The 14,369-nt window shown below is 50.4% G+C and overlaps 1 protein-coding gene across 1 annotated transcript in view; it reads right to left on the bottom strand.

The window, feature by feature from the left end:
- LOC131409004 (guanylate cyclase D-like) overlaps nucleotides 1-14,369 on the bottom strand; it is a 73,793-nt gene that overhangs the window by 29,876 nt on the left and 29,548 nt on the right. Inside the window, 2 exon segments of the mRNA XM_058546222.1 lie at nucleotides 1,743-2,097; nucleotides 3,891-4,162. Of these exon segments, the coding sequence (XP_058402205.1) occupies nucleotides 1,743-2,097; nucleotides 3,891-4,162 (627 nt within the window).

The following is a 14,369-nucleotide window of genomic DNA, read 5'->3' as shown; positions in this document are numbered from 1 at the left end:
CCCTTGCCCCCCAGCCCCCAGGGCCCGGTGAGCTCCATCACGGGGGCTGGCAGTGACCACAATCTCATCTGCCGTGGCATCCTCAGTTCTCAGCACCGAGCTTAGGACACAGTGGATGTTCGATAAGTGTTTGCTGATCGATTTGCTGAATGAATGAATTAAAACCTGACAGAGGGCAAAGCCTCTGAGCCAGGGCTGGTGGAGGAGGGTTTGTAAAGCTCTCCTCCGCGCTCCGCCAGCCCCTGGCTGCCCCTGGCGCGGATCTGACTGCACTGTGTGGTGTGGTCTCTGGCTGGCCCTGTCTCTGCCACCAGCCAGAGGCCCTGGAGAGCAGGGCCGGGGCCTGGTCTTCAAGAACATCAGCTCTAGGGGCAGGGACGTTGTTTCATTCACTCCTATGTCCCTGGGCTGAGCACAGTGCCTGGTGCACAGTAGGTCCTCAGTCACTATTTGTGGAAGAAGAGGGGCACAGAAACAATCGGGTGAAGGCTTCTGGCTATGAGCTCCCGTCTGGTCTGGGGAACCACAAATCTGGTCGTCCCAGCCCAGCACACACACTCTATAAAGCCACGCACTCAGGGGCTGTGGGGAGCACAGAGGAGGGGCCCCCCAACCCTGCCCGCAGAGCTGTTCTGGAAGGACAGGTAGGGTTTAGCCAGGCAAGGCAGGAGAACCCCAAGAAGAGGAAATGCACGTGCCCAGGGAGGCCTGAGAGGGCGGCGCGCGTCTGGGGAAATGCACAGAGGTGTGATGTCGGAGCTGGGGCAGGAAGAGCGGGCAGAGCCCGGGTCACGAGTGGGGTGGGGCCGCTGAAGGGTTAGGGTGGGCAGCGAGTCGGCAAGCCTGGCCATCCTGGGGCCACCCACCAACGGCGGTCACCGTAACTAGGTGTGCATTAGGGAATGTGGGGGCACTTGCTTACACGAATATGTGCGTGCTCATCTCCATATGCCTGTGCACTTGCGTGTTGGTACAATTCCATCAGGGATGAAGGTCTGGGATGGATGAACATTAGGAATCAGAACAGTGTGTGCCTCGTGTCTCACACTCCCCAGTGTCAGGAGGTGGAAGGAATCCTACACTTGGGGTCAGTGGACTTGGGCTCGGCATGAACTCAGCCACCACTCTGTGTGACCTTGGGCAAGTCGCTAAGACTTTCTGAGCTTCAGTTCTCCACTGGGGCCCATGGAGGGTAATGGACTCGTCACAAGGCTGTGGTGCCGTTTAGGAGAGCTGAGAGACGGGAACATGGTCTGTAAATGTTTTAGCCCTGCTCAGCTGAGGGAGGCCTTGCTAATCTTCCCTGGTGCTTCACAACTGCTGGTTCAGTCTTCTCAACAGAGTGTCAAGTCTCTCCTTTGCACCTGCTCCTGCTCCTCACGTGACTGTCCACATGGAGAGCCTTAATGAATGGATGACGGATGGATGGGTGGGTGGGCGGATGGATGGATGGATGGATGGATGGATGGATGGATGTATAGATGAATGGATGGGTGGATGGATGGATGGATGGATGGGTGGATGGATGGATGGATGGATGAACTGATGGGTGGATGGACGGATGGATGAACGGCTGGATGGATGGTTGAACGGATGGATGGATGGATGAACGGATGGATGGACAGATGGATGGATGGATGGATGGATGGATGGATGGATGGATGGATGGATGGATGAATGGGACAGATGGACAGATGGATAGGTGGATGAATGAGTGGATTCATGGATGGATGATAAATTACCTCTCATGCATAGTGTATTGGGGTGAAACCAGCAGCTGGAGTTGCGTGCCAGAGGGCCCCCTCCTGGAAAGTGTATGGCCCTGCCTAGCAGCTGCACTTGCCATGTGCCGGTGTCCAGTATGTGGGTGGGGACCAGCTGGCTCCCCCCACCATCTCTGTCCAAAATGATATACTGAGCCAGCCTTCTGCCCTTCTCATCCATCCGAATCCTCTGGCTAAAGCCAGCCACATTCACAGCCCCTGTGTGGTCCCCTAACTGCGCCCCTGAGAGCCCTGCTCTGTGGCTCTCAGAGTGGTTCAAGGCATGGGCCAGCAGGACAATAACTTCATAGATGGTTCCAAAGAGCGGGGACACCTGTGGAAGAGAAGGTCCCTCGACCCCATAACCCCATGGCACAGGCTCCCAGACACCTCTGGGTCCTGGTCCTCCTGCCAGCAGCAGTTGTCTGAATTATCCCTCCCCTACCTCCACTCTCAACACAGTCCTCTCTTTGGTCCCATCATTACCTCAGTCCCCACTCAGCAGCCTCACAGTCTCCACGGCCACCACCACCACCACCACTACCACCACCACCTCTGAGGTTTCACAGGCATCTCAAACCTACCTAATATGTCCAAAACAACTCCTGGTTCTACAAGGCCCCGCCTGGTTCTACCACACCAAACTCCACTCCTCCTGCATTTTAGAAAATGGAACTCAGCCTGCCCAGTTTCTCAAGCCTTGATTCCTAACGCCTCGTTCTCTCTTCCAGTTCATCGTCAAATCTGTTTGGCTTTATTTCAGAATTTATTCCCAACAAAACTGACCTATCACCACCCCTCCTCCTGCCCCCTGGTCCAACCCCCTCACTGCTCACCTGGACCACCTGGGGCTGAGGGCCTCCTTGCTTCATGTGGCCCTCTTCAGGCCATTCCCCATAAAGCAACCAAAGTGATTTTTTTAAAAAACATAAATCAAACCATCTCTTACTTAAAACCCAGTGATGATTTCCCATTTCATTTATTATAAGTTCAGACTCCTTGTCCTGGCTTATGATGCCTCACATGGTCAGGCCTCAAGCTCATCTCGATCCTGCTCCCTGTCACTCACGACTCCACACTCTCACTGCCTGGTCCTCTGCCATCGAAGCTCATGCTGCCTCAGGGCCTTTGCACTGGCTGTTCCTCCCGCCTGGTTGCTCTTCATCCAGATCTTCACTCAGCTGCCTCCTCATCATTCAGAGCTCAGCTCACGCGTCACCTCTTTAGGGTGGGCTTCCCTGCGCGTCCTACCTCTTGTTGCCCGCTATTCCATCCCGGCCACTCTCTGTCACTTTATCCTGTTTTATTTCCTTTTGACGTGATCACTGTTTGAATTTGGGTATTGGGTTGCTTGGTTATTGTCTGTCTTGCCCTAACCGAGTGGAAGCTCTTTGAAGGCCAGGTGTGTCTTGTCCATCACCGTGGCCCTGACACCCGGCACAGTGGCACATGAGAGGGCCTCAATTCACACTCGTCAGGTGAATGACTGGTTGAATGACCTGCCATCAGCACCCGCATCCCTGTCACCACCTCCAGCCACTACTGTCTCCTTATCACCAGAAGCAGACATCCCAAGGGAGACTCAAGCTGTTGAGTCCCATAAGCCAAAACCCAGCCACGGCCCATCCCCACCAACGCTCCTCAGGCTCATGGCAGTGACTTCAGGAAACCTCTCGCTCTCCCACCCCCAACACCCCCTCCTCCTATCTTCACAATCCGCCAGAGAGATGCAGAGAAAGAGGAGAAAGAATGTCTGCAAGAGAAGGAGCAGTTGGGCTGGAAATGAGAAATAGAGGAGCTGAGTCAGAGACAGAAAAATAGAAGCAAAAGAGACACGAGAGAAGGAGAATTGACAGAGCAAGTCAAAGAGTGAATGATCTGAGAGAGGAGACAGAGATACACACACACAGAGGCACACAGAGACAGAGAGATACACGCACACACCCCTACGAGAGAGAGAGAGAAACACTACACCCAGGGACTAGGCAGAGAGACACTTTGCCATGTAACATACAGGTCACGTGCCCACAGTGGAGGTGGGTCTGGTTGGCCAGGAAGGCCTAGAGTGGGTGAGGAGCACATGCACACCTGCCGTGGCCCCACACTCCGGGCCCTGCACCGACCTACCTGCTGTGGCTCCAGGCGGGCAGCCCTCTCTCCATTGGCCCCGGCAGCTTTGATGGCCTGGTCTGCAGGGCTGGACTCCAGACTGACAGTGAGCAGTGCGTCATAGGCCTCCCGCAGGGGCCCGCAGTCGCCGAGGGCCGGGTAGGAGCGGTTGGTGTCATAGGGCACAAAGACCAGCCTCTCGCCTGGCAGGCCCTGGGCCCACACTCGGCTCAGCAGGGCGGTCTGCTCGGAGCCCCCCAGGAATGCCGAGTGCATGCAGAGCACCACGACTGGGGGCAGAGGTGGCAGGCTCACCTTCGCAGGCCTTCCCTTATGCCCAGGATTCTGTGGCCCTGGAGAGGTGCTCCGAGCACTCAGGTCCACCCCTCTCCTCTGCTGTCACTCCCCACCCCTGCCTGCCCATCAGTCTGGGGAAAGGAGGAATTTCCTCTTTCTCTGCTCCCCCTGTAACAATAGCCAAGGCCACCAAATGTGGGTTCCACCTGGTGCAAAAAACATCCCCTCGACTGTGGATAGATTTGTATTAACATGTCCCTTCCAGCCTGCCCACCCAATAATTCTGACTAACATCTCACCAGCCTCTTCCCCACTGGCTCTGACAATTGCTGATATTTACCAACAACTTGTTCTGTGTTGTCCTAAAGTACTTTTATAAACATTTAGTCATTCAATATCACAACAGTACTAAGAAGTATGTTTATCATTTATGTCTATTTTGCACTTAGCATAGTCTCTGGTAAGTAGGTATTCAATCAATCCTCCCTCTTTCGACCTAAGATTATTATTTCTGCCTTTACTCATCCACCAAAGTGGGCCAAGTTCTCCTGGTGCCCCTTGAGCATCCCCCCTCTTACACTTGAGCCCAGCCCCATCCCCAGCACTTGACTCTGCTGGACTCCGTGGGCCCCGTAGCATAAGCAGGGCCTGGATGCAGGTAGCATTTCCATTGTGTGTTTGTGGCTAGAGGGTTTACAATGCACGTACACAGTGCCATCTCTGATCTGCCTCACAGCCCTGTTCAGACAAGTTCTTTCTATCCCCATCCTACAGATGAGGAAACTAAGGGATATTGAATGAACTTGGCAGAGAGACAGGATTTGGACAAATCTGTTCAGCTCATCCCCCACCCCACACAGGGCCTCCTCAACCAGGACATTTGGCCTGGGTCAGTCCCCACTCCATCCTACTGTCCCAGGACTTTGATGGCCATCCTGCAGACCTGCAACTCCCACCTGGCCTCTGCCTGCATTTCTGCCATTGCCCATTCCCACCCACAGGATCCAGCCGAGTCCTCCCACACCCTCTGTGTAGCCAGCAGCCTTCTACCATGGGTGCCCCAGGAAGACATACGATCCCATCTCACCCTTCAGAAACTGCCAGGCTGGAAGGGAGGCAGGTCCCAGCCAGAGGAGAGCTGACCACAAGTGCGGGCAGTAGGCAGGACCAGTGGGGAGGTTCTGAGTGCCTCATGAGGAGGGCTCATGGGGGGCTTCCCAGACGAGGCAGGGCTGGAATGAGCCCACACTTGGGAGAGCAAGAGGATGCTCTCCCAATGTCAAGAGCGATGGTCTGTGCAGAGTAGCTCCTTAGGAATTATGTTCAGAGCAGAGGAATAAGAAGGGCCTTGGAGTCACACAGAGGGATAAACCCTGACTATCACTCACTAGCCCTAACTCTGGACAAGAAGCTTAACTTTTCTGAGCCTCAGTTTCCTCTTCTGTAAAATGGGGATGAGAATAGCTACCTGGTAGAGCTGTGGCGAAGACCAACTGTGTAGAGTATCTACAGTGGGAATGCTCACTGTGGTCAGCAGGTAGGTGAGTGGTACTAACTAACTAAATGGAATAGTTATCACCATCTTTGGATCTTTGAGGGGAGGGAGGTGTACTGTGGTGTAAAGAGCTGAACGGGGAGGTGGGGCCTGAGTTCAGCCCCAGTCCTGCCCCTGTCCCCCTTGAGGCCTCAGCCTCTGCATCCATAGAAGAAGCCCCTCCGTACGGTTGGCCAACCCTGGGCCCCTTGGGCCTGTGATGCTCCGGTTCTCCCAGCTCAGGGCTCAGTGACCCAGGGAGAGCTGCTCTTCCGCCAGCCTCTGGAGGCCCTCTGTACCCTCCCTCCTCTTCCGCTGTGACGCTCCAATGGTCTCCTAGCATCCCCGCCCCTCAGGATGAACCCCTCGAAGCAGCGGGGTTGTTCTGGGCTCATGGAGAGCTCATCATCTCCAGTCGGAAACGTAGGCATATGCAGCTGATACCAGTGATTCCGCCTCTCGTCTCAACCTGTACTTTGCAAAGCACCAGCGATCCGCTGCTTTGCCTGGTCCTCCCAGAGGCACCGAGACGAGACTACTTACCCTCTTTTCTAGAGGACGAAACTGACTCTGGGCAGGACAGCGGCTTCTCTGAGGTCTCACCAAAAGCTAGGGCTGATTTGGGACTGGGGCTTCCCAGCCAAAGACAAAAATCACCCCTTTTTCTTTGAACACCTAGAACATCAGAGCTGAAGGATCCTTGGAGATCTGAGCATCTAAACCAACTCCTCTGTGTACATATGGGGAAACTGAGGTACAGAAAGGAGTGTGGACTTCCCTCGGTCCCACAAAGCAGCAGCAGGCTCCCCTGGCCCTGCGCTCCTGCTGGCCGTGCTCAGTGTCACCAGCATCCTACAGCTGATGGCCTGCAGGGTCTCATAAAATGCTCAGGCCCTTAGCAGGGCCAGCCTCGGGGCAGGACAAGAGTCCTGTGGGGTGGAGTCCAGACCTCTTTCTGTGCCTTCCGTATAGAGAGGGCTCTGTTGAGATGTTTAGGTCTCCAAAGATCCTTCAGCTTTGATGTTCTAGTTGTCAATACAAATCAGGAAACAGATTTTTGTCTCTGGAGCTGGCCATGTCCCCTCTCCCAACCCTGCCCTGAGGAGCGTGTGAGATGCCAGTGGCCTCACCTCTGGGTGGGTTAATGTGCCACCTTCCTAGGGGGAGACCATTTGTATTTTTAGACTCAAGGAGATGGACATCAAGGATTAGCCACAGGTTGCTTGGCTCATAGCGCCAAGTTCATGGAGATAATCGACTCCATACTATCATAACCCAAAAAGATGAAGATGCCTTTAGCTGCTTTAACAGACAAATGACCAAGATAGGGAAAGTGATAGGAACCCAGAGAAGGGGGGTGGGGGATTCCTGCAGAGCCAGGGCCCCTGTAGCCAAGGGTCACCCTCTTGACCCCCAACCTGGTCCTTCTTGCCTTCCTCAGGGCAAGCTCCCCAAAGACCCACCTGCCATGCTGTGCTGACTCATTGCCTCTTTGCAGATCCTAAGGTTCCTGCACCAGGGTCCTTGGATGTCAAACTCTCCAAGCAGGCTCTGTCCTGGGGAGCCCCCACTCCCACCACAGCGTACACGGTCACCACTCCTGCTGCCCGTCAGCTTCCCGAGACTCCTGGGTGGGGAGTGTCTCATATATGGCTCATTTCCTTCCTGTCCTCCTCAGGGCCTGAAGAAGCCACTTGGAAAATTCAATCTGTTCAGACCCTAGGGCTCTGGGGAGCCAAGCACAGAAAGGAAGGAGGGGGTGAAGGGAAGAGGCCCTGAGGGAGAGAGGGAGGGAGGGAGAGGGGGAAGGATGTCTTCAGCACTCCGGACAGCTCCAGACCTGGCCAGGACTCCCAGGAGGAAGAAAGGAAGGATGAGCACTAAAGAAACCAGCGTTATTGAGCATCCACTAGATGCCAAGCCCTGTGCTGGGCACCATTTGTACAACACACTGAGACAAGTATTATTATTCCAATTTTATATATAAGGAAAGTATAGCCCAGAGAGGTTAGGTAATTTGACCAAGGGCCCAGAGCTAGTGAGTGGCAGAGCTGACTATAGATCCAGGCTTCTGTTCATCACACCACATTGATTCTTTGGAAATTATCATGGAGGTTTTTCTATCTTCCCTTTTGATGTTAACCTGTATGTGGAGATAGACACCACAGTCCAGTGGACTTTCAGCCCTTCCTCCTCCACCAGCTCTCTCCTACCACAGTGAAATTAACCTTTACTAAGTACACTAAATACCTGCTATTATGCCAGGGGTTGTACACACGCCATCTCATCTAACCCTCACAACAACCTTGTGAAGTGTGTGTTGTGTTTTGCTTTCTTCACGTCACTTTATTCAGTCAACAATATTTACTGAGCACCTACTCTGTTTCGGGCACAGTTCACTTGAGATACATCAACAAACAAACAAATAAAAAGCAAAGATTTTTGCCCGTCATAGAGCTAACTTTCTAGCAGGGGTGGGGAATGGTGTGTGAGTCGATAAACAATAAACATGATAAATAAGTAGATTCATTTTTTTATGTTAGAGATAGGTGGTATAAAAAAGAAAAAGTACAGAAGAGAAATGATGTTGTATTATAATTCAGTATAAATGTTTTCCATATTGCTACATAATCTTTATAATTATAATTTCAATGGTCAAGGAAAACATTGAGTGGATGTGTCCTAAGTTAGTAATTATCTTTTGTTGGATATTTTTATTTAGCACTAATCTTGTTCTGGAAGGATTTTAGGGCCCCTGTTGATGTGCCAGACATATGCCTGTTTGCTCTCAGATCCATTCCCTGACCTTCCCAAACCTGACAGGGCTCCCAAGAGGGAGGTTAGGGAATGACCTCTGCCCCGCAAGGGACTGACCCTGAAAACTTCACTTTCCAGCATTCCTTGCCACTGGCTTCTGGCTGGATTCAGTCAATAGGAGACACTTGCAGGAGATTGGAGGACAGGAGAAAGGCAGAAGCCAGGAGATTTCTCCCCCTTTCTCTCTGTTTTAGACACTGTCCCAGTAATGGCTGTGTCTCCTCTCTGGTTCTGGCCTCTTCAGACACCCTCTCTATGTGGCCCCAATTTCTGGGCTCAGGTACCACCGCCTCCTTCCTCCCTTTGTCCCTCCCCCTCCCCAGGGGTGGGAGAAGCTTCCTGCTGTTGCCAATTTCTGACCTGCTTCATATCCCAACACCTTTGTAATCACTCCCTCATTCTAATTTCCCACCATTGAACCACTGATGAGGACTCTGTTTTCCAGAGTGTACCCTGACTGATAGACGACATATCTGAGTGGTTTGCAATTTCTCACAATTATGAATAATTCTTTAATAGATATCATGCTTTTGCCATCTTTTGAATTTTTTCCTTGTGATAAACCCCCAGGATTAGCTATACTGGATAAAAGAATATGAACTTTATTAAGGCTCTAGTTACATATTGTTTCGTATTACAAGTTACAAAAGGTGTATTAATGTCAAGATATTCTTAGATAGTTGGAAACATTTGAATATGGACTGAGCATTAGCTGATACAAGGTTATTCCTAAGTTTTTTAGATGTCAAAATGGCGAGGTGGTTATGTAAGAAGTTAGCCATTTTTTTTCAAATACACATACATGAATGAGTGTAGAGGACATGACACAATGTCTGGGATTCATTTGGAAATTATTATGCAAAAAGAGAGGGATAAATGAAGGATGGAAAAATCTTAATTTTTGAATCTAGGGCGTGGTTGTGCTTGGGTTCATACTGTTCTTCCTATTTTTGTGTATGTTTGAAAACTTTCATAATAAAAGAAAGTAGTGTTAATATCAGTTAACAATGTAGGTTTCCAGGTTTCACCATCTCTTCCTCAGCATTCAGTATTCTGATTTTTTTCTAATTTAACCAGCATTTTTATAAACCATGCATTGTATTAGTTTTCTATGTTGCATAACAATTATCAGAAACTTAGTGACTTAAAACAACACACACATATCATAGTTTCTGTAGGTTGGCAGTCTGGGCCCGGCTTAGCTGGGACCTCTGCTGAGGGTCTCACAAGCTGCAATCAAGGCTTCAGTCAGAGCTGAGTTCTCTTCTGGAGGCTCAACTAAGGAAGGATCTGCTTCCAAACTCCCTCAGGTGGTTGGTTGCAGGATTCATGGCACCTTGCTTCTTCAAAGCCAACAACAGAGCGAGTCTGCTAGCAAGACAGAGTCTTGTATAAGGTAACGTAATCTAAAGTAACGTAATCATGGGAGTGACAGCCCAACACCTTTGCTTTATTCTGTAGGTTAAAAGCAAGACACAGGTTCCACCCACACTCAAAGGGAGGGGAATACACAGGGCTGTGAATACCAGGAGGCAGGAGTCATGTGATCTGTCTTAGAGTCTATCTACCACGTGCATATAACAGTAGAATAAATTGACAGCCCGGATAAGTTCAAAGATTTGGGTAACACTACACAGGGAACTGGGTCAGGGCTAGAACCAGAACCCAGGCCTCCCTATGTACGTCACCACCACCCACTTCATGATTCTTCCAAGGGGAGAGCCAGAGCCACCTTCTTTCCTTCCCTCCATGCCCCATCCATGCCTTGATAGGGGCAATGACCTTTGGTTGAGGGACACAGCCAGCCCAAGACAGCCCTGCATGGAGGCAGCAATGGAAATAAGTATCTTGACCTCATTGCTCACTCCCTTTGATCTGCCAGGGCTCTCCTTGGCCAAAACCAACCAGAAGACAACAGGCATGGTGGTCTGATGATGTTTCCCATACAAGCCAACCTCCCAGGTCAGAGAGCTCAGTGAGGAAGGGTGGAGAGATCATTTGAGAGGCAGAGGGAAGATATCTGGCACAGTCTACCTCTTTGCCTCTCAGCATTCACTCTTGTCCTTCAGCCAGTGAAAAGTGTTATCCCTAAGATACAGGACATACGAAGTCCCATCAGCTACTGTATTAGCAAGGTGCTGTCAATGCACCATACAACCACTTAAAACTAAAACATCTGTCACTGCTGGTGTTCTTTGTGTAAGAGAGTGGGTACAAAAGAAACAATTAACACAACACGTGGCTGCTACAGTCACCACCTCCATAGCTGATTGGTAATCAAATTGGTAATCAGAGCTGCCATTGCCCACCATCATTCTATGTCCCCCTTACCCTCTCACAACACCTCAGGTGGGTAGACTTCTCTACCTGGTGGGGTGATCCAAACCTTTATTCCTGAAGGACTGGAGTCTTCAGTGCTCTGGTCTTTATTGGCTTGCCCCATTTACTATCGACCAGGACCATTGGGCAAGGGAGTACTAGGGGGCTCCCCAGTTAATATCCTGGGCGCCAGTCGTAGTCCTGCCTGCCCCTGTTTTGAGGTAACAATGAAATTTCCTCTTAGTAATTGGGATCCATCACTTTGGTTTATATAGTAGTGATTCCCTTCTTTGCCTGTTGACTCCCGGTCATGAAGAGCCTAAAATGGTCAAAGGGCAGTTTCAGCTTCCAATTCATCAGATGAATTACTGTGTTCTCTGGTGGAACTGTTCCTCCCCTGGGAACTAGTGCTTGGTGCTCCAAACCACCAAGTCCAAGGTCACAGGCACAGGCAGCAAACATTCTTCCAGTGAGTTTATGAGGTAGTAGTGAGAGAGGCCACTCCTCTATATTCTTTGGTTCCCGATCTATGCATTCTGACTATAGGAAGATGGCATACTTGGCCACTGGTATAAAGTATATATTGCATCCTGTACGTACAGGATAGTGTCCCCCAGATTGTTCTGTAACTATGCCTTCTGCAGACCATTCCACAGTTCCATCAAGCCAGATGCTTCTGGGTGATAGGAGATGAAGCTAAACCTGTGAGCCCAGTACTTCAGTTCCTTTGCAGTAAGATGCTCCCCTCATCAGAGGCCCTGATGTAGAGGATGCCATAGTAATAGATAGGGCTCTCCTGTAAGACTGTGAACAGTGGTTCCAGCAAAAGCACTGTGGACGAGGAAGGCGAATCTATACCCAGTTATATTCCCATCTCTAGGAGTAGAAAAAAGTGTTGCCTCCTCTATGAGGGGAGAGATCCGATGTAACCAACAGGTAGCTGGCTGATGCCTCAGGGAAGTGGTGCCAGTTTGCGGGTTTGGCAGTGGCCTCTGCTGTTGGCAGGTTGGGCACTGAGCTGAGGCTGTAGTCAGAGGAGCCGTGGTAAGTCCGTGGTGTGGAACCCACGCACAACCTCCTCTGTGGCTGCTGTGGTCACCTTGTACATGGGCCCATTGAACAAGCACTGGGGCGCTGGGAAGAAGCTGACTGATAGGCACAAGTCGTGTTGTCCACCTAAGTGTGGAGGGCTTCCTCTGTCATAGGTACCCTCTGGTGTGGCATTCACGTGGGACACGCATATCTTCACACCCTGTGACTATTCTGAGAGGTCCGTCCACACACCTCATTGATACCAACTTTCCTATTTTGTCTATACCAAGACCTTGGCCATCCAGACAGCCGTTATCAACTACCCAGGAGTTAAAGTGAATCAGTACCTCGGGCCATCTCTCCTTCTACACAAAATGGACAACGAGATGTACTCCCTGAAGGTCTGCCTGCTGGGAAGATTTCCCTTCACCACTTGTGTGTTCAGACTGGGGTTGTAATGCAGCTGCCATCTACTTCTGGCTGGTGCCAGCACACCATGACATCCACCCACGAGCCAGGCCTACTTTTTCCTCCTCCACTAACTGGGGATAAGGAATTCCCAATAAGGTCACAGGTGTGGCTTGAGGAAGAAGTGGCAAAAATAGGCGTAGGGACCACGGAGTCTGAGCCATCTGCTTGGTCTCATATGTGTTGCTTCCATTTCACAAGGAATGCTTCCATGCATGTCCATCTTTTGGTTCAGTGCATCAGATAACACCCAGTTCAGTTGTCAGTTCTGGTAGCACAGTCACTTGGTGCTTATAGTCAAATGGTCAGTCTCTACCAGGACCAGGAGCAAGTCAGAAGCTGCTTTTCAAATGGATAAAAGTTGTCCACAGAAAAGAATATGGCTTTACTCCAAAACCCTTGGGGTTTGTGTGGTGATTCTCCTGTTGGAACTTGTAAAAGGCTCCCTGTAACATCTCTGCCTGCACAGACACCACTGGGTCTCTTGGGTCACAAGTCTCAGTGGCAGGGAAATGTGACGAATGCTCTGCAGAGCCCTTTCTCACTCTAGGCTTTACTCAAAACTGGCAGCTTTATGGGCTACCTGATAAATGGGTCAGGGCAACACACCCAAACGTGGTATATACGTTGCCATCAACATCCACACAGGCTCACCAAGTACTAATGTCTCTTTCTATGTGACGTGTGGTACCAGGTTTCATGACTTGGCTCTTGCTTTAGAAAGGATAACCCAACATGGCTTGAGGCCAACAGGAACTTCACAATGTGACAGGCCCCTGAATGTTTGCAGGGTATGTCTCCCACTCTCTGGCATGTATCACTAAGACAGCTAGGATGCTGGCTACTTCCTCCTTACCAGGTCCACTTAGCAAAATGACGTCAATGTGATGGACCAGTATGGTGTTCTATAGGATATCAAGCAGATTCAAGGTCCCTTTGAGCTCTATTGTGACAGAGAACTGGACAGGTGACATAGCTTTGGGGACAAAACAGTAAAGGCATACTTTTATCCTGCAAACCACTTTTGACTTTCCTTACTGATCAGAATGGAAAAGAAAACTTGGCCAGGCCAATGGCTGCCTACCAGGTGTCAAGGGCTGTGTTGATTTGCTCCAGTAAAGATGTCTGGAATGACAGCTTCACTTGGCATCACCCTGTGATTAAGTTTGTGATAATCTACTATTATTCTCCAGGACCCAAATGGCTTTTGTACTAGTCAAAACGCAAGTTAAATAGGAATGTGATAGGAATTACTATCCCTGCATCTCTCAATTCTTTGATGCAGGCACTAATTTCTGCAATTCCCTGAGTGATACAGTATTACTTTTGGTGTACTGTATGCGCAGGGGAACGCCAGGTGGGGAGCAGTTTCAGGGCTTCTACCTGTCACTTCCTCCCATACAACCCTCAATCCACAGGCCAGGGAAGCAATGTGGGGGTTTGGCTAGTTGCTAAGGAAGTCTACTCCATCATTCATTCTCGGACTGGGGAAATAGCCACAGGATGGGTCATGATCCCACTGACCTTCCATTAGAAGGTCTCAGGTGAGGACTGTACATATTACCTGACCATCCTCCTCTTTACCAGTGGCCCTCAGGACACTTGGGTTCTTCAGACATCAGTGACAGTCAGAGCCAGTGTCTAGGAACCTTCTCGATAGTCTTTCTTATAGAAAGATATTTTCTTTTCCCCAGAGAACAATCACCCTGGAAAATGACCACAGGACCCCTTGGAGGAAAATTCATGACATACACTTTCCTCAAAGGGACCCGGAATCCCGCTCAGTCAAGGGCTCTGAGCCCGTGAACTGCCCAGTCTGGGACCTGGGTAAGAGGCAACGCATCAACATGATGATGATTCAAGGTAAGTTTCTACCCAGCAGATCTAGAATTTTCCTTTCGATATGTGTCAATCAGCATCTTGAAAGGCTTCCATGTATATTTTTCCCCTAGGGACCCTGTGATTAATTAGCCATCCCCACGGATTCCTGAAACACTCCAATAACCAATAACCACTCCATACCTGCGGCT

This window comes from Diceros bicornis, chromosome 7 (assembly GCF_020826845.1).
Source record: "Diceros bicornis minor isolate mBicDic1 chromosome 7, mDicBic1.mat.cur, whole genome shotgun sequence".
NCBI classification, from domain to species: domain Eukaryota; kingdom Metazoa; phylum Chordata; class Mammalia; order Perissodactyla; family Rhinocerotidae; genus Diceros; species Diceros bicornis.
This window is presented reverse-complemented; position numbering and strand designations above follow the sequence as displayed.